We start from the raw sequence: 20,607 nt of genomic DNA on the forward strand, positions 1-20,607 counted from the left end.
ATGATAGGAGAAAGTCGGAAATGACGGACACAGCGGGTAAAACGGACACTTTCAATATTTCGAAGATGACCATGTTTGGCACAAACCTAATCATAGAAATATGTTTGCCTATGTGTATCAACACTTTCGAGATCCTTTGTTGTTTTACACTAAGCTAGCTCTCATAAAAGTAATCAAACCAAACAAAAACTTTGAGCATGCACAATTTGATGTAATTTTCTCTACTCAGAAAATAGTCCATTACTCGCAACATTTTCGGAAATTTCGTTTTCAATAGTGGAGTATTGTTTAGGCTTCCCATTGACAACCTGGTCGACGGGGTTGAGAAACGTTTTGAAACAAAAAACAGTTTCTAGGTCGGGTAAGAAGGACACTTCGAGGTCGGATACAACGGACACATAAGTTTCTCCATATACCTTCAAAAGACCGGGACACGACCAACTGTTGGTCGAAAAGCATTTAGAATCTCAAACAGGCCAAAACACTATTAAAATTTGTCCCCTTGTAAAAAAAGCGCCTATGAAATACAGAATTTCGAAAAACAAGCGTGGCCTACTTATGTGTGGTGGTAGATGCAATTTAATCTGTATCTAGCACTTCATTGTAGTTGACCCTTGCTAAACAAAAAACCATCTTTCATTCCTTCTAACCTTTTATCCATCTATTAAAATTTCATAATCTTGAAATGTTTTTTACTTAAAAAGACATCACGTTCACAGAAAAGGGCGATATTAACAAACATAACTGATGGTGGGTAAATTCTTCATGATTTGGATAAGGTTTTAAACAGAAAAAAAAAAAACAGAAAAAAAGGTAATTTAAAAGAAAAATTTTAAATATTGTGCAAATAAATAAATTTGATTATCTTTGGAGGGTGTAGCAAAGCCCACCGTCTCAGCTAGTTTTTCTCATAAAAGTTGAGAAGAGAAAACTGTACAAAATTGAAATTTTTTCATCAAATGTGGTATTCTTCCGTAATAGACTTTGAACAATTTTCATTGTATCTCTGTCTAATTACTCATTACTAACTTTACTGAAATGAAAATGTGTATTCTTCCTGTGTAAAAACTAATTTTAAAAGATTTACCTCATCAAAAAGCTTTTTCATTTCGAATGGATTCTTTTTATTCGATAATGGGCAGCAAGATCTTCAATTAACATCATCAAGATAATGCGCCGAATATCGCTTGATGCAATGCAGTAGTAATTGCAACCTGACATTGAACTTGAACTTCACACAAAAAAATAAACGTAAACAATCTTTCGCCTACATACCTAGCACAAGTACGTTCATATGCCTATATCAATATTCACTAGCAGCTCGGCGCAACGCCAAATCCTCCAAAAAGAACTGGCCCATTGGCCTTGAGTCCAGCTCGTCGAGCCGCGGTTTTCCATCTGCTAGCTAAGTATATAGCCGATTACATGAGTTTGGTTGAGACGATTTCCCACAACCAGCGCGCCGGTTCTTCTGAATCAGAAGTTCTGATGCCTTCGCGAGATTCCAGCAACCAATTCTCAACTTGTTCCTGGACGGGCAAGGATCAAGCAAGGAACTTTGCAGCAAACTTGACGATCAGTTTACTTTAAATCGTCGCCTGAGAAGGTTCGCGCTAAGAAAAGCTCGATTCGGTTAAAAACGTGATTCGGTGTGTGTGATCATTATGAAAAAGTGGGAAAACATGTTCCTGACAGTTGTCGGCTTGATACTTTTGGGAGTTCTAAGTTCGGTGAATTGTGATTTCATAAAAAGTGAGAGTTGTTTTCAAGTTTTTTTAAGGAAAAATGGTGTGAAAATAGTACATCCTATATTTCAGAATCGGAGTACAACAAAATGCCCAACATTTTCGAGTACGATCATTACGACGATTGTTTGTTCAACGATCCGGAAGTGTCAGCGACCTACTGCCTGGTGCGGGCTGTCATCAAGCCGGATAACGAATCGGTCGTTTGGAGGCTAATCGAGCAGTTTTCGGCCAACACCAAACTCAATCTGAACCACATGGCTCTGGATCGGGGAATCTGTCTCCGAAACAATGACAACAGCAGCACCGTGGGACAGCTCAAAGATCCCAAACTTAGCCATCTGATCGTACCGAAGTTCAACATAAAATTTCCGGTATGGTCTAGCGTTGATTTATGCTAATGCCTTCAAACAACATAACTCGTGCGTGGGTAAACTTCCTCGGGGATCACTTAAACCAGTTTTTTCGGGAGACAAATTTGGAGATGCGACAATTTTGATTGTGTCCCTCCAAGAATCGTGGTGATTTTTCGAGAATATATGGAAACCGGTCTTGGGAGATACCGAAAAAATGATTTCATTTTCGCACGTGTGGATTTTAAAAGCTCAACGAATGACGTCGTCGGACTGTTTTGGTGTTTTTCTTTTGAAGAAAGTGAAAACGTGTTTTATTAGGAAAGATAAAAATACTAGGACTCTTTCCCGAAGAACGCTGACTTACTTTTAAGGTGTACAAAATTATGGATTCACCGAGTTTGAACCCGAGTTTGAAGGATAAAAAAAATGAGATACAAAATCTCATAATATAGATCGAAAAAAAATACGAATCAGCATTCAGAATTCTATATTCAACTGTTTCAAATAAGTTTCGAAAATGAAGTGTTATTGGAAGCTTGTTCATTAGCAGCATTTTCTCATTAACAGTTTATCCTGCAGTTTATGGGGCATAAATTCAGCAAATAATATCCTACTGCTGAATTTGCTACAATTATAGTTATGGCGTGCTTCGGGAACATGCATTCTACGTTTCACATTATTTTTATTGCAAAAATCGTTGGGGTATTGTGGTGTGAAATTCCCTCGACCAACAGATTGAACTTTTCTTGACACATTTGGGACCGCGAAAAAATCTAAGCCCGAACACACCAAAAAAATGGCATTCCCTATCTCGGAAACGATTGCACCAAATACTACAAATTTTGCATCATTGAGTTATCAAAAGTGTTGTACACTATTATGTGGAGTAAAGTTTCTTTATCAAATGTACCACATTTGAGTTATGCTTCTCAGTGAAGCGCACTCACCGCATGCGAAAATACGAGATATCTCGCATTTGGTCTTGGTGGTGTTAAAATACATCATCTTTTTGAGGAGAACATATGGCAAGTAATTTTATATTTGATGAGAAGTGGATAATCAACAAGACTAAGGGACAACCTTCATTTTCCTTCCCAAAACCTTGTTTTGTCCCAGATTACCCTATAGAATAGCCCACATAAAATCCCGATTGCGTTCTTGAGGGATACCAACTTGTAGGTACATCTCGGGTGAAAAACACCTTCTGAACAACTTTAACACAGAGAACAACAACGGTTTTGCATCGTACCTAGCCCCGTTGCACAATTCCGAGAGTTGACTGAACTTGAAGGATCATTTTGCATCACCGCTCTGCCGGCAGCCAGATTCAGACAGGTTCTCGTGACTCGTGATGAATAGCTAACGGGAGTGATCGGTGTTTTGTATTCTTTGTGAATCATCGGAGACTCCCTCATTCATCAACAATAAATATCATACTCAACCTTAAACTTGCTGAAATTAAAAATCAGTTAAAGAAAAATACTTTTATTTTAAATTGTGTGCTTCTTCAGGAATTTTACACTTGTTACAAAGCACAACGAGCTCAATTCTATCACGTTAGTTTCCCGAATATACAAAATAGGAACGCTTTAATAAAATTCATTTAAAGTTTATTTTTCGTTAAAATATACAGTGAACTCATATCTGTTATTTTTTAATTATTAAAATTTTCTTTAAATTCAATTCCCGCGAACATTACTTTTCAAGAATGATATTAATAGGTATTCAATTAATATCGTGCGCATCGAGTTCCGATTTTTACCTTTTGTTCACGCTGAGGCCTTTTTCACTGATTATTGTGCGCTTATCTATCCTGTTGACTTTGAGCAGGATGACGTAGGTTTTGTTCCTTATATTTACAAGGCAGCTGCTAACGGTATATTTTGTCTAGCGTCGATTCTATTTAAGTCGATTGTTTGAAACGGCATAACCTAAATAAGTATTCATAAAACGTAAAGTATATCGTGGGTACCATTATTTCCAATTAATGACTGCACTCCAAAAACTATGCTTTTATGTGTTTACTTGCTGATTTTACCCGGCTTTGCTTGGGTTCACATAAAATATACATCAAAATGAGTGTTTTGATTTCTAGAAATTTTTTAAGCTTTGTATTCATCATTATAGAAATTTGGCTTATATTTGACCATGTAAGCATTGTTAGTTTTGATAGAGATTAGGGTACCTATTCACTGTGTTTATCGTTTTCATAATATTAAAAAATTTATTGTTTTGAGGTTTGTATTAATAGAAATAATTTCCCTTGAATGATTATACAATACATCCTATCACGAAAAACATTTCATACCCACCATTTTTTAGAAGGCTGAATAGATTCGGCATTATATTTTTTATTTTCAAATGATGAAACTGATGTTTTTTATCTACACCATCTCCCATTGAATGAAATTCTCTTTGGGAACATCCATAAATGACGTAGCTTTTTTTTGGAGTTTTTATACCCCGCCCCCCTCCCCCCTCGTAGCATTTCGTCACAAAGTCATAGACCCCCCTAGATAATAACGTAGCTTTAATAACCCCCCCCCCCCCCATTTTTAAAAATCGGTTTTTAATTTTCACTTTTATTTTCAGCATTTTGCAAGAATAATACAAAAAATAACAAAAAAAAAGGAAAGAAGTTATAAATGGAATTTTAAAAAAGCATATCAATCAGTCAAAAAAAAATCAGCTGCCTCCACCCACTCTCTATCGTCCTCCGGAGTGATGACCAGCACTTCGTGTCCTCTTTTAAATTAATCAAAACAATTTTGATTTTTTTTTTCAATATTTAATAAAAGCTACGTAGCTTTACTTGAACCCCTACCCCCCCTCTCGTCACACATCGTCACACAAAGTCAAACCCCCCCCTCCCCCCCAAATGCTACGTCATTTATGGATGATCCCTTTTGGAGATTATTCCACTTTTCAAGATAGATGATCCCCCTGTAAAATGGAATATTCAAGTTTTTTTATTTAGAGATTTCCAAAAAGACCGAACCTTGTTCAAGATTCACTGTTGCATGTTCTCAACTGTATTTGTTCCTTTTTTCCTATTTTATGATTTGTTTTTTTTAAACGTTGAAAGTTCCAATAATAGTTTTTTTGAAGGTATCGAAAACATATCATCGCGGAACCGATATATCCTATTTTATAATGTTACGAAAAAGGTTTTACTTGAGATCTATTTAAATTTTTCTATTCTTCGACATAATAACCCCATTGATAAGGGACCGTCCATTAATAATGTCACGCAAAATTTGGAAAAAATGTACACCTCCTCCCCCCACCCCCCTTGTCAATTATTGTCACAACTTCCGTAACCTCCCATTTTTGTATTACGTCACGTTTTTAACCGTTTAGAAATGTTATTAAAAATGTTTATTTTAAAATCATCGGATTTATTCAATGAATTGCAAAAAAAGGTTACCATCTTTTAGCAAGCCTTCAATCATTGCTCAAAACACATCAGCGACGATGTCTGGAAAACCATCCAAATCTAGCTCCTCTTCTACAATCCATTCGCAAACCAAATCTTCTCCACAGGCAGGTTAGAACAGCCAAGCATTCCTGTTCACGTTTTTCCACAATTTTACTGGGGCGGACTTTCCTGAGTGTTGCAATGGAAGTGTTCTTGTGAACTTATTTACCTATGCTCAAAAAATTTACCCAGAGTGATTACGTTAGTATTATTATTCATTAACAGAATGGTGCAAGTATAATTTTATTGAATTTAGATTTCCCCTCATGTCACAAATTGTCACAAAAATCGAAACCCCCTTTCTCTCCCTAACGCGTGATATTTCTCTATGGTGATATCATTAATGGACGGCCCCTTATTGTGAAGAGTAATCAATGTAAAAAATCTTAGATATCATTTGTTTGAACTTACAGTACTAAAATGTTTATGTTTTCTCATAATTGAATGGTAAAATTAAACACATTGATGACCAACAATAACTCAAAAGTTATAAATTGACCAATGAGTTTGGATTTTTTTAAAATCAAAACCTCTGATTTAATTAGTAAAATGCAGAATGCGGGGGATTTGGCTTTGAGTTTTTCCAGATTATGCACGTTCAATTTTCTGACCCCCCATTAAAATTTCATGACGGCCAAAAGCTTGAAATCGCAACCTTTAACTCATAACTCTGATTTTAATTTATTTTTCTCTCTTTATGAGGAGTTCCAAAAATATGAAAATGGTTGGTTCTTAAAAGCTAGAATTTATGAATTCATTTGTTTTCAGCACTCAGTCCAAATAGTCATTCAGCTGAAGAAGTCAATTCATTATGAAGGTGTATCATTGCATCCATATTTCACACACTTATATTCTAGTAGACTCTCAACACCTCCCAGCGGCGGAAGGGACCACTTTGAAAACCACTGTTCAAATCTATTTATTTCTAACAGACGAGCAGTATTTTTTTTTTCATCCTAAATTCAGGCTCATTATTTCATCCAAGAACCTCGTGCTTGTGCCCCGTGCTACGAACAGTAGAAAGGAAAATCCCGCCAAAAATTTCGCCATCAAATTTTCAATCATTATCAGGCATTGATTTGCCGTCCAGTACACATGAACTCTGAATGGTCGTTTCTAAAGGGCGAACGGGAAGTGATTGCTACACCGAAAATGTCATGCCAATTTTCTTATAATATTTGGAATCAAACCAAAATTTTAGGGTAGTATATTTATTTAAAAAATCAAAAGAAAATTTTATCGATGGAGCCTTGAGTGTAAAATTACAGTGTCATCCGGTACTTTTTTCTCAGTTTTTTATATCCCTTTTCTTAACATGTCCTTCTCGTCTTTGACTGTAGACACAGATTTGTAGATCTTGCCATCTGTTGTCCTCTTTGTCTCGAAACGCTCACTCCTCAGTCATCAAGAGCAGATGGCCTGCCAAACAAGATGTTTTTAGGTGAACTTCGACATTTTCTTCTTCTTCAATTTGTCGTCCACATCGAACTTGCTCTTGGCGGTGAAAAAATCTAACCCCGGAATTTGCTTAAAATCGGCTTTTAAATACGTTTCGTTGTCCATCACACAGCAGCCATATTTTGTCAGCATCTTCTCGTAGAGCTTCCGTGCTCGAGTTTCAGCCGTCGATTGTTGCCGCTCATCGCGGTTATACTGACTATTCCGGTCAGATTTGACTTTTCTCGAATTTTTCAAGGGATTTATGGACAGCCTGGATATATTAAGAACATTTTAAATAACGATAATCAGAATATAAAGCAATCTACAGTGAAAGATACCCGGATTTACTGAAACCTGAAACCACGTTTTTGATGAGTTTGGAGCTTTTTAAAGATTACTATTACTTAAATAGAAGATATTTATGCATATTTTATAATTTATCCAACATCAGTGTTTATGTGTGCGTAGTGTACGTGCCTCCTGATCGTTCCAGTGACTGGTTGTAGCCGAATCTTTTTCACGTTGCCTCTCTAAAGCCCGGTATATTTGAATCGGCAGAGAGGTAACTCAAATCGCCAGAGGGATCGTAACGATCTCTTTGGCGATTTTGCATCATTACATCGTTAGAGAGGAACACACCATACGCGTGCCTTGGGTGAGTGCCACGAATTAAGCTAAGACACGCCCTCCAGAGAAACACACGAACACAATCCGAATCGTGTTTGTATGTTTCCCTCCGAGACGCGTGTTCGCCTGCCTGAGAAGTCGACAGCTACGATTGAAAGCACACACGGGACACGGGGACAAAATGCGACCACACCGTACGAGTGTACGATTCAAACTGATTTCGCATGTACGCATTCGTATTTGTTGCCTCTAGGTATCTCGGCAGGACAAACCGAATGAAAATATTTGCGTTCTTGGAGTGTCGCCGAAGTTAACCGTTTTATTCTAAGTTCGGTGACTCAACTCTCAATTTTTTGCAAGCTCTGTCGATTTCTGAGAGGACGCGCTTACTGGGAGTCAGTTCCATTTGCTCTCCTGAAGATGACATCCTCGTCATCGGCGACTTCAACATGCCTGGCTCGAAATGGTGCTTTTCACAAGGCGGATTCCTGTTCCTCCTTGCAAAGTCTACTTAGATGCCTTAAGCACAGCAACTCTACGTCAGATAACTTTGAAAACGAGAACGGCAGGATGCTTGACCTCTGCTTTGTTAACGAAGGGTTCAGGATTCCGACGATCGATTTAGCTCCCGCTCCACTCGTCAAAGACGTCCTATATCACCCAGCTCACCCAGGTCTCACTCGGTGCCGCTAGATTATATTCTCCCATTGAGAAAACGTCTTACTATAATGATTTTAAGAATATGGATTCCGAGCCTATATTGCGCGTTCTGGAATCCATCGAATGGGAAGTCGAGCTCGATCTTTCTGGTCCCAACGCAGCTGCAGAGACATTTACGAATATCCTTAATTATATCATGGATCGCCATGTGCCGAAACGTAACATAGGTGCTTATCTGCGGGCTCCGTGGGTCACTAAAGAACTGCGGCAACTGAAGACATCTAAAAAACGTGCCCTTCGTAACTATCACAAGCACAAGTCGCTCTACGCTCAGAACGAATACCGCAAACTGAACTCGACTTATAAAAAGACCAGTAAGCGCTGCTACCAGAATTATCTTAATCGGCTCCAGCGAAACTTCAAGACCAGTCCGAAAAAATTTTGGAAGCACGTAAAAAATCAGCGGAAAGAAACAGGGCTCCCGTCCCACATGTTTCTGGACAACAACTCGAAAATTCGAAATTTGTGAGCTCTTCGCCGGGAAATTCTTAAGCGTTTTTATAACAGAGGGCATTTCTTCAGAGCAACTAGCCAGGGCTGTCCGGAATATTTTACCTCTAGGTTCATCTTTGAATGGATTCCCAATTGGAGATGCAGCCATCTTGAAAGCAACAGCAAAGTTGAAAAATTCTACCTCTACGGGCCCGGACGGTATACCAGCAACTTTTTTGAAGCGTTTTATGCCACTTTTGCTGACTCCCATCAAATATATTTTTCAATCATCGCTGGACAACGCAATTTTTCCCTCACTGTGGAAGGAAGCTCATATGTTTCCTGTCCATAAAAAAAGGGGACAAGAGAGATATTAGCAACTCGTTATGGAGGTCGTTATGGATCCTGTTTTCTCGTTTTGCAAGCCTCACATTTCCAACGACCAGCATGGATTTGTTACTTATCGAATAGCAGCGGCTAGACCAGCCACGCAAGGTACTCTAAGAGTACGGAACCTCAGGGCCGGCTGGCTACTGGGTAACCAAGGACTTTACGGATAAAATACAAGAACCCGGAAATTTCATGTTTCTATGTTATTTTTAATGATGTTTTTATGTGGCGTATTGTCTGTGTGTATAAAACAATTTTCTGTTTGTAATGTGGCGTGTAAAAAGACTCACTAACCGTGGGTTTGCTGCAGGTGCTGTTGCGTTGCGACGATGTGGCTCCGAAAACCCAGTTCCGGAAGCAGGAGGGCCGTCGATTTATTGGCGTATCAACGGGGTGCCGAAACTGTCGGCGCCAGCGGGCGTTGCTGGACTCAGTTGTTGTAGGCGTCTTCCTTCATTGGCATTTAATCGGCCTGCCCACGAGAGTGCCGGACAGGCCGAGAAGGGAATTCCTCCTTGGGAGTTGGGGTTCCTCAGAACCCGAGGACGATGACGATGGTCTTTTACGGTTAGGCGCGAGACCACAAGGGATCTGCGGGCCGAGCCGTGAGGAAGCCAACCGGTGTTTCCGGGCGAATTCCGTGGAATTTCACGAACACTAAACACAACACGGACTTTACTCACGGATGCCTGATTTACAAGAGACTCGAAAAACGGAAGCAAGCTTCCTTTTCTGCTTTTTCGTTTCATTTTCCAAATATTCCTCCTTTTCCTCCAATATCAGTGACAGCGGCTTGCAGAAATGTAGCCTACTGTGGTGCTATCTTGTTGTGAGACTTTACAAAAACATGAATTTTCTAGAATATACCATTTAAATATACAATACTACAAAATGAAAACAAAAATCAAACGATTTGTAACCAACCGGTTACAGATCCATTCCTAAACGATCCACAACTACCAACTTACTTACTTACATCTTTCGTTCAAGACTGCTTTGCCAGGAAGACCCAAACTGACGCCATTTACATTGATCTCTCAGCTGCGTTCGACAAGGTAAATCATGATATTGCAATCGCAAAGCTCGGACGCTTAGGATTCTGTGGATCCCTACTGGATTGGTTCCGGACCTATCTAGAGGGACGGAAATTATCCGTTCGAACTGGTGAATCCTTTTCCAGGCAATTCCCTGCCTCTTCAGGAGTACCTCAAGGAAGCCACTCAGAACCGATAATATTCGTAATCTACTTCAATGACGCACTCTCGCTCCTTGAAGGCACAAAACTTGCTTATGCTGATGACCTGAAACTTTTTCACGCCATAAACAACCAAAACGATATCGACTTTTTACAGCAGCAATTTTCCGTATTTGCTCACTGGTGCGACATTCACTGCCTGCCGTTGAACCGCAGCAAATGTTCGGTTATATCTTTTTCCCGTAAGTGGCACACTCTTTGTGCGGAGTACATCCTTGAAAGCGAAACCATCACCCGAGTAGAACACATCAACGATCCAGGAGTTATCCTCGATCAACGGCTGGAGTTCAAGACTCACACGAACTATGTTGTTGACAAAGCTTCTAGAAACCTTGGATTCCTGTTTCGCATGGCCAAAGACTTCAAAGACGTGTATTTGCTGCCTTAAAAGTCTTTATTGCTGCATAGTTCGTTCCATTCTCGAGTACGCATCAGCTGTCTGGTGCCCCGTCTATCAGAACGGAGCTGAACGAATCGAGGCTATCCAGCGGCGCTTCCTGCGGTATGCCCTACGTCACTTGAATTGGCACGATCCGTTTCGTCTGCCAAGCTACGAAAATCGTTGCCGCCTCATAGACTTGGACACGCTTCAAGTTCGTAGGAACGCTACTCGTGCTCTGGTTGTGGCTGACCTGCTGACATCGAGAATAGACTCTCCCACGCTGCTGGAGGCTGTCCCTCTCAGTGTATGACCCCGAGGATTAAGAAACCAGCATTTGCAGCTCTACGTTCCCATTCCTCTGAACAACTATGAGGCCAACAGCGCTTTTGTCGGAATCTTAAAAACTTTTAATCGTTTTTCTGCGCATTTCGACTTTGACGCTTCGAAGAATGTGTTCCGGAGGAAAATATTAGACGTGTCCAGAACTGTGTCGAGTGGATTTAAATTTTGATAAGTTATTTAGGATTAAGTTATCATTTGGATCAACATGTGATCCGTTGATTTTTTATACAAATAAACAAATAAACAAATCAGTTGAAAATTTTTGAAAATTCTGTTATTGCATAAATTTTAAAAAAAAAATTCGGCCTATTCGGCCGAATACTTAGCTCAACTATTCGGTAAGCCTAATATTCAGCTTAACGGTTTTTGACGATATTCAGCGCCGAATATTCGGCCAACCGAACATTCGGTACATCCGTACATCTCTTATTGTTACCCAATGGTAAAAAATTTATGCCCTGTTGAATGTGTCACAAATATTTCGTGTTCGCCCTTTAATCAATAATGCATAAGAGTCTCATTTAAAAAAAATATTACAATTCGATAACCGATCAAAAATTTTAACTTTTTTCAGTACATTTTAACAAATGGCACATTCCGTAACTCTGAAAACTATCGAAGGAAGTACGATAAAACCGTGGCAGTTCAAATCAACCGGAAGCTCCTTAAACGATACGGCCTCAAAGCATACACCGAAATCGAATACTGCGACCAAACAAGCGTCAACGAATTTCCCATTGGTCGGTACCGAAAAGAAACTTTTGGTTTATTCGAAACTGAAATCGTTATTGTATTCCAGACCGCCTGGATATTGCATTCCTGGTGATTTTGGCCACACTCATCCTGCTGCTTGCGGCGTCCAGCATTTATGATTACTCCTGCAAAGAATCCAGTGGATTGGATCACTATAAACAAGACATGCCCAGTCAAAGTCAGGTTTTATAATGGTTTTATCATTATCTGAATCCTTAAAAAGTTTTCAATTCTATTTTCACTCTTCATAGAATCACAGCTACTGACATCGTTTTCTTTGCTCCGAAACTGGCACCGTTTGACTGCCCGATCGCGCGATCCTTTCAGTCGAGATTTACGGGTTATTCAAACACTCCGCTTCACAACCTACATCCTGACGCTGATCGGTCACGCAAGTATCCTGGTGATTCCACGAACCGGATGGGTGATCGAGGAAAAATATCGACAACTGTCCACGATGATCGTGGTGAATGGGTTTCAGATTGTTACCATTTTCTTTGCCATCAGTGGAGCTGTTTTTACTATTATGTACATCCAGAAGATTGGGGAATCCGGTCGCAAGCCGGGACTGTTGGAGATTGTGCTGATTACGATTAATCGATACATTAGGTAAGTTTTTTTGAAGCCTTGTATGAATTAATTTTTCAAAAAAAAAAAAAAATCACAGGTTGACTCCAGTTTACTCTTTGGTCCTGTTACTAGAGGCTAGCTGGTTTATTCGTCTACAGGACGGCCCTTTTTGGAGAAGAGGAGTAGAATCCGGTCTAACGTACTGTCGAAAAAATTGGTGGGCCAATATGCTTTATGTAAACAATTACGTTACGATGGAAGAACCGGTAAGACGCAGAGGATAATATAACAGGTAAATTTAATTATGTTTCAATTTTTTAGTGTATGCAACATTCGTGGTATTTGGCGTGCGATTTTCAACTTTCGATTATTGGAATCGTGCTGGTGACACTGGTGATGCGTATGTCTAAGGGAAAAGCCATCATCCTTTCTATCATTACTGCGATATCGTTCGTCATTCCTGGTTTGGTGATCTACTTCAACGCTCTGGAAGGCGTGATACTGTTTACACCAGAGTGAGTAAAATTGAAAAATTTTGGTTGTGGTTAAGTTATAAAAAAAATTGCACTTGAATTGATGTTACGAATAGTTGAGTAATACGCGAGAAACCGATACTAGAGGGATGAAGCAATTCCATCTTTTCGAGTGGGTTTGCATAAGGCGTGATGGCGTAACGTTGAAATTTCTGAAACTTTTCATTTTTACCCTAATGCGCGGTTTTAACACCACCTTTTTACAATTTTTGTGACCATGATCTTAAAAAATTTCAAAAAATATATACTCATGTGCAACGCATAGCCTCTAACTTCAGCTTTCTCGGACACTAAGTGATTTTTTTAGCATTCTGTAGCTGATCAACAGTCTTTTTCCGAAGCATGTTTTTTTCGGATTTTATTTTTCTTGGACTTTGAATAAGTGTTGGAGGTGAACAATGTCTAACAAATTTATTTCAGTTTCATTACGAGTTTTCCAAAACTATGAATTTTCTAAAAATCGGTTGGGAAACAAGAGAGATATATTGGTTTTAGTCAGGGGTGTTGAATTGACACTCCAGGGACTGTGACGTTTTTAAAATTTCTGGAACGGATGAGGGTTAAGAAGTATAGGTATCCAAACATGTTCGTGCTTCACTTTATTACTAAAGGGCAAACACGAAATTATTGCGAAAAATTCAACGGGGCATAAAATTTTAACCATTGCACAATGGGGAAAAAGTGTACAAGAAGAAATTCAATATCTTTCGTCCTACAAAACCCAAATCTATGAAATTATACTTTCATTTTGTGAAAATTTCCGGAGAATCGATTGGACATAGTTTCAAACGCCGCACAAGTTTACGAACGGAGATATAGTGCCTTTTTAACCCCTAATTCCCCTATATTTTGTAAACATTCCAGAAAAACACTGATTCGAACCACAGAATTTTGAACAAAAACAGACCTATCGTGTGTAATTTTTTCTGAGGAATCGAATGAAGGCTGTTTGGGCCACCGCACGCTTCAGAAAATGGAGTTATGAATGTTTTTACCCTCAATTCCCCTATATTTTTCAATGATTTCAGAAAAAAGTTTGTTCGGACTTGAAAATTTTGAACTAAATGGGTTGTATCTAGTGTGTTTTTTTTTTCGAGAAATCGAATGAAGGCTGTTTGAGCCCCTGCACGCTTCGGAAAATTAAGTTATGGCTTTTTTACCTTCAATTCCCCTCAATTTTTCAAATTGTTAAGAAATGCATGTTCGGACTTGGAAATTTTGAATCTATTAGGACGTATCTTGTGTGTTGTTTTTTCCGAGGAATCCAATAAAGGCTGTTTGAGTCACCGCACGCTTCGGAAAATGAAGTTATGGCCGTTTTTACCCTCAATTCCCCTACATTTTTCAATGATTTCAGAAAAAAAGCATGTTCGGACTTAAAAATTTTGAACCGAATGGGTTGTATCCTATGTAATTTTTTCCAAGTTATTCAACGAAGCCTATTTGAGCCACCGCACGGATTGGGAACAGGAGTTATGGCTGTTTTACCCTCAATTGCCCAACATTTTTGAAACAGCTTAGAAAAAGCATGTTGAGACTTGATAATTTTGAACGAAATTGGTTGTATTTTGTGGATTTTTTTCCAAGGAATCGAATGAAGGCTGTTTGAGCCCCCACACGCTTCGGAAAATGGAGTTATGGCTGTTTTACCTTCAATTCTCCTACATTTTTCAAATTGTTAAGAAAACGCATGTTCGGACATGAAAATTTTGAATCTATTGAGACGTATCTTGTGTGATTTTTTCCAAGGAATCCAATGAAGGCTGTTTGAGCCACCGCACGCTTTGGAAAATGGAGTTATGGCTGTTTTTACCCTCAATTCCCCTACATTTTAAAATGATTTTTTTGAAGAAATAGCTTAGCGGCCCACCACACTCCCTTATACCAAAAAGCTCATTTGAGCCCCCTGGTAATGGACGCTAACTGTTCTCAGCATGTCTGGCAGCAAACAAGAAAATAACATTAAAAACTCAAACGCGGACAAACTTAAATCATGCTGAGAACGTAAAAAATATTATTTACTACGAGGAAGTATGAAAAAAACAAAAAAGAATTTTACTCAATGAATCTCAGTGGAAGAATATTCCTCCGAAGAGATCCTTTTTGATGATTTACAAATTAATTATGAGAATTGATAATAAAAAACTAAAACTAAATTATTATAACTAAATTTACTGCTAAGAAAATTATCGAAATAAAATATTGCTAAATTAGTGGTTGGTTATTGATTTAGGTTTACTTTGAAGTATTGTATTAGTTTGATCTTAAAAATGTTTCTATTAGAACTGTTTTTTATATGTTCTGGAAGGCTGTTGAACTTCGTAGGACCAATGAAAGAAATTCGACGTTGACTAAGACAGGTAGAGGCTGTGCTGCGCATAAGCATTATAGGAAAAAGCATGTTCGGACTTGGACATTTTGAACCAAATGGGTTGTATACTATGTAATTTTTTCCAAGGAATCCAACGAAGCCTATTTAAGCCACCGCACTGATTGGAAACAGAAGTTATGGCTGTTTACCCTCAATTTCCCTACATTTTTCAAATAGCTCAGAAAAAGCATGTTCGGACTTGAAAATTTCAAACTAAATGGGTTGTATCTTGTGTGATTTTTTCCGAGAAATTGAATGAAGGCTGTTTCCCCTCAATTTTTCAAATTTTTAAGAAAATGCATGTTCGGACTTGAAAATTTTGAATCTATTGGGACGTATCTTGTGTGATTTTTTCCGAAGAATCCAATAAAGGCTGTTTGAGCCACCGCACGCTTCACAAGAAGACAGTCAAAGATGAGAAGGACATGTTAAGAAAATGGAAAAAAGAACTGAGAAACTGGTACCGTATGACACTGTAAAGAATTTGATGGAGGGAATCAAGTGAAAAACCGACTTCTGCGAAAAAAGTTACAGAAATTTTCAATTTGTTTACTTTTTCCAATTCTGAAAAATAATATATTTTCAACGAATGTTTAAAGAGGTATTTACTAAGTTGAACTTAAGATATATTTTAAAGCGAAAATCAAATCGTTTTGCATTGGACTGGTTAACAAGTTTCACTAAACTCAGCATGCCTCATCTAAAAATCTATGGTTTTGTTGATTTTGTTTGGTTCCGGTATGTGTTTTCATCACAAACGATTACAACTCTTTCCAAAAAGGGTTCAGTTTTCTGTCGAAAATTTAAAAAAATGCTGCAGTTTCTATTTTCATGACCTAGACCACACTCATGTGACTTATCGAAAATTCTTTTTATATGCTCAGTGCTGCTCCCTTCTGAGAAGAGGCATCCTAATATGCAACTAAAATAGCTTGTACACTAGGGTGTCCCAAAATTGGCTCACCCTCAAAATGGTAGATAAGGAAAAGAGAACAAACTTTTGTATGGGGCCGCCTAAAAAAAACCATGTTTAGAGGTTCCGCAAACGCGATCTTTGAAAAAAGTCCACTTTCAAAAGATTTGATTTTAAATAAATTCTGGGTACAAAAATTTTCACAAAATTCATAAATTTTATATTTTTTAAAATTTTGTTTGGGTTAAAAAAAATTAAAAATTAACTAAATTTACATGTATACAAAAGTTTGTTCTCTTCATCCTTATCTATCATTTTGAGGGTGAGCCCCAGATTCCCAGACATTATGCAATTTTAGGACACCCTATTGTACACCCTCCATGGGAGTCAATGGTTTGAGTATTCGACAACGTCAACGTCAACGTCAAATAACTTACAAAATTATCAAAGCAAGCTGTTCGTATTCGTACATCCTGCAAGTATTAAAGTCCAGTGATCGAAACTCGCAGAAATGGAGTCGAAAGAACAGCTCGTGCGTGATAAAATCTTGCGCATTCATCACGAGAACAAGGATCTCTCGCATCGTTCTACGCTAAAACGTTGGGAATCGCGAATTCCACGGTGTCGCGAGTGATAAAGCGGTTCAAGGAACGATTGATTACCGATCGGAAGCCCAGAATTGATGGAAAAAGTATTTCGTACAACACCAAAAATCACAACCGCATAGTGGGGTCTTCAACTGAAACCCGAACACCTCCGTTCGTGTTGTGGCTAAGAAGCGGCACCTAAGCCGAAGTTTTGTCCAGAAGGCCAAAAGTAAGGCTGGGCTTCGAACGTTCAAGGTACAAAAGGCTCCTAATCGCGACGACAAGCAGAACAAGTCCGCCAAAACCCGTGCCAGGAATTTGTACCTCAACATGCGGACGAAAGGTGAATGCTGCATCATGGACGACGAAACATATGTGAAGACTGACTTCAAACAGACCCGCGACAACCTGTTTTTCACGGCCAAGGATAATTTCAGCGTTCCGGAGCATGTCCGCACTCAGAAGATGTCCATATTGCGAAGAAATTCCTGGTTTGGCAAGCCAGCTGCACGTGCGGGAAGCGAAGTGCACCTTTCGTGACCCAGGACACGATGAACGGACAGGTTTACATGAAAGAGTGCCTCCAGAAGCGGCTGCTTCCTCTCCTGAAGGCCCACAACGTCCCAAGAATCTTCTAGCAGGATTTGGCCTCATGTCACTTATAAGAGGACGTGCTGAAGTATTATGCGGACAATGAGGACAATTTCGTGTCGAAAATGTTCACCCTTTCCAACACTCCGGAGCTCCGCCCCATCGAGATGTACTGAGCGATTATGAAGCAGCACCTTCTTAAACGACCTAAGGTAGTGAAGACAGTTGAGGAACTGAAGAAAGTATGGTTTTACATGCAAAAAATAATTGATTCACAGGTTGTGCAGAATCTTATGGCCAGGGTTAAGGCCAAGGTTCGGGCATTTGCGTATGGACTGTAAATAAAATCCGAGTAAAATGTTAAAATGAAATTTCATAGTTATTTTTCATTCCCTGAAAATTCGTGTGTGGCAATTTCATCGTGGACACCCTTTAGATGCATGAATCTTGTTGCCAGAACCCTTAAAATGGCGTCGCCAGCATCGAAGGTCCATATAGAAGAATGATTGTTCGTGGTAAAGCCTTCTTCCTTATCTTGAAGTGACAGTATCTTTGCCTAGACTCAGACGACTTTTCCGACACCAACCACTGCTTCCAACCTTTAAGGCACTAACTGGTCACAAACAACAGGTTTTTATATTGTTATACAAATCACGCATCATAAAACCTTGAGTAGGCGCTGATTTGTGAGGACGTCAAAAATTTTCGCTCTGTGGGAAAATGTTCCAGTTGAAGTAGAAAAAAGTGAAAAATGTGCTATTAAAATCAATTGATAAAAACGATAAAAATCGCGACCGTGATCAGAATCTAGAAGTGTACAGTTGAAGGAAAACAATGTAAGTTGCCAAAGTTGAATAGAAATTTGACTTCAGTATATGTTTCTTAAGATAAGCCCCGTTGCTGACAACTTATTTAGTGAGATCAAACCTTTTTCACAACTTCAACTTTCAGTATTCAATGAAGGCGGGAAAGATTTGGTTTCTACCTAATTTTTCTCAAAATTCATAAACAAACAAAACCGAAACGACATTTTATTATGATAAATTTCTCAATAGCCCATGCGAAGCATTTGGCAGGGAACTCCACGCTCGATTTCTCCCCTTGTTCCAGTATCTTTTGCGGTATTTGCCACATGGTTGTCCTGGCCGTAGTAATATCTGCAATGCATAGTAATATGTAACAGATATTATGTTGAAAAGAAAAATGAAAGATGCAAGTCTTTCATTTTCCAGGATGCTTACAACGTTTGGCTATGTTGGTAGGAGAAGATCAAGAAGCAGAAGAAGAAGAAGTCAATCCTTCTAGTTGAAATTAATAAGAATTTAGATTCTTGCCGTTAACATTAATAAATAACAACATTAAAAATACAAGTACCAAAATCTATTTGTCTTTTTAGGGCCCGTCGATTCATCTTCTGGTACGATAAGGCCTATCACCAGGCGTATCTTCCGACACACATGAATCTGTGCATGTACATGACAGGCATCTGCATGGGATTTATTTATGTCAAGGCTAAGAACAGTGACAACAACGTGTTCCAAAAACTCGTGAGTATCAATATTTCAAAATCTGATTTTTATCTACAGTCAATTTTTTGTTTCATTTAAAGGCCTTCAAACTGTCCTGGTACTCGATCTTTATCGTCGGTCCATGTCTGTTTCTGTTCGGGCAGCTGTTCTACTTCAACGATTATCCGAAACCATCGGTGTGGATGTCGGTGTACTTTGCCGGGGCCAGAATAGTTTGGGCCCTGATAATGGCGGTCGGCTTTTTCGGATTCGTATTTCAGGTGAACAAATCGATAACCCGACTGATGCACATCCGGCTGTTTGAAGTTCTCGGTCGGTTGACCTATGGAGCCTACGTTGGACACTTTTTCATCATCAAAATGATGTTCTTCAATGTGCGGGAGCCCTCGAATTTGGGCACCTTTGATATGGTGAGTTTTTCCTTAATGCTGAAAGTAGCAGAAATAAAAAAAATATGATTTTTCTATTTCCAGGCCACGAAAATCAACGCGACTTTATATTTGTCCTACATGTTATCGCTGGCTCTCACTCTACTGATTGAACTGCCTGTGTCGGCTTTGCAAAAAATATTACTCCAAAGGTTCACCACACGCAACACTCAGCACATTCAACCGGAGGAAAGTCTAGATACGAAGACAAACACCTTCAATGGGTACCTGAACAGTGGTTTTAAGGAAAATTTTCGAAGCCGCGATGACCTAGCTTAAGTGTGATGTTTTTTTTGTGTGAGAATTAATTATTTACTATTTTATTGTACTTTTTTTTATAAACCATGATATTCAATTTGTAATTGATAGAAAAAATCCAATCAAAATCGTGTTTTCTTCAACTTTTTTTTTTGTTTTAAGAATTCTAAAATTTTCGATTTTAAAGCCGGTTTCTTTTCATTATTGAGAACCTAGCAAGGTAAGCAACTGAAAAATTTCCGAAACATATCTTCATCAGCCGAAGACACGAGAATCGTTTGCAGTTCTGCTTTCGATCCCTGGTTTATTATTAATTTTGGGCTTAGCTACACATCCTTGTGTATGCTTTTCAACCGGGAATGGTTCGTCTGTCTGACACAGCTCAACAACATTCACAAGCAATGGCAATGGTTTGTGAACGGTTTTTCTTTTCCCTTATTTTTGTCAGTTTAGATGGTCGCCCGTGGAAAAGGTGTGTTTTATGAAAATAAATACCTAGGGAATGAACGAAATGGATACCGCGCCACGGCTTGATGACGTGCTAGACAGCCAGCCACAATATGTAGAAATGGATTACAGTATTTTTGCAATTTTTACCGTTCGTGATAGCAGGTGATTTCAAACTGCTGGCTGAAACACGTGGATGGAAAATACTCTACAGCACATATGGTTTCAATGCTGGAAAAAGGAAAAGGATTGAACACATTGTTGTTCCATTTAAGAATCATTCAGTATTTTTAACAGTTACATTTCAAAATATTAAAATAACGAACTTGAAAAAGAACAATTTTATGAATTGGTGAGAAAAAAGTTATTTGATTTAAACAATTCGTTAGTGAAGTTCGTCGAAAATGTTTAGACAAAATGTGAAAACAAACAAAAATATACGTACAATGCTCCAAAAAAT

General features: G+C 38.7%; 1 protein-coding gene across 1 annotated transcript; it reads left to right on the forward strand.

The window, feature by feature from the left end:
* Positions 1–1,597: 1,597 nt before the first annotated feature.
* Positions 1,598–19,783, forward strand: LOC129756831 (nose resistant to fluoxetine protein 6-like). The gene is made up of 10 exons (XM_055753860.1): positions 1,598–1,752; positions 1,818–2,119; positions 11,742–11,907; positions 11,967–12,098; positions 12,172–12,529; positions 12,588–12,756; positions 12,812–13,005; positions 18,882–19,032; positions 19,095–19,424; positions 19,488–19,783. Exons 1-10 carry the CDS (start codon positions 1,665–1,667, stop codon positions 19,719–19,721), a joined length of 2,124 nt encoding a protein of 707 aa, XP_055609835.1. The 5' UTR covers positions 1,598–1,664; the 3' UTR covers positions 19,722–19,783.
* Positions 19,784–20,607: the final 824 nt, after the last annotated feature.

This window comes from Uranotaenia lowii, chromosome 3 (assembly GCF_029784155.1).
Source record: "Uranotaenia lowii strain MFRU-FL chromosome 3, ASM2978415v1, whole genome shotgun sequence".
Lineage (NCBI taxonomy): Eukaryota > Metazoa > Arthropoda > Insecta > Diptera > Culicidae > Uranotaenia > Uranotaenia lowii.

Coding starts and splice junctions, on each gene's coding strand:
- LOC129756831 (XM_055753860.1), top strand. CDS start 1,665: ATGAAAAAGTGGGAAAACATGTTCCTGACAGTTGTCGGCTTGATACTT. Junction 12,099..12,171: donor ACAAGACATGCCCAGTCAAA/GTCAGGTTTTAT, acceptor CACTCTTCATAG/AATCACAGCTACTGACATCG. Junction 13,006..18,881: donor GTGATACTGTTTACACCAGA/GTGAGTAAAATT, acceptor TTGTCTTTTTAG/GGCCCGTCGATTCATCTTCT.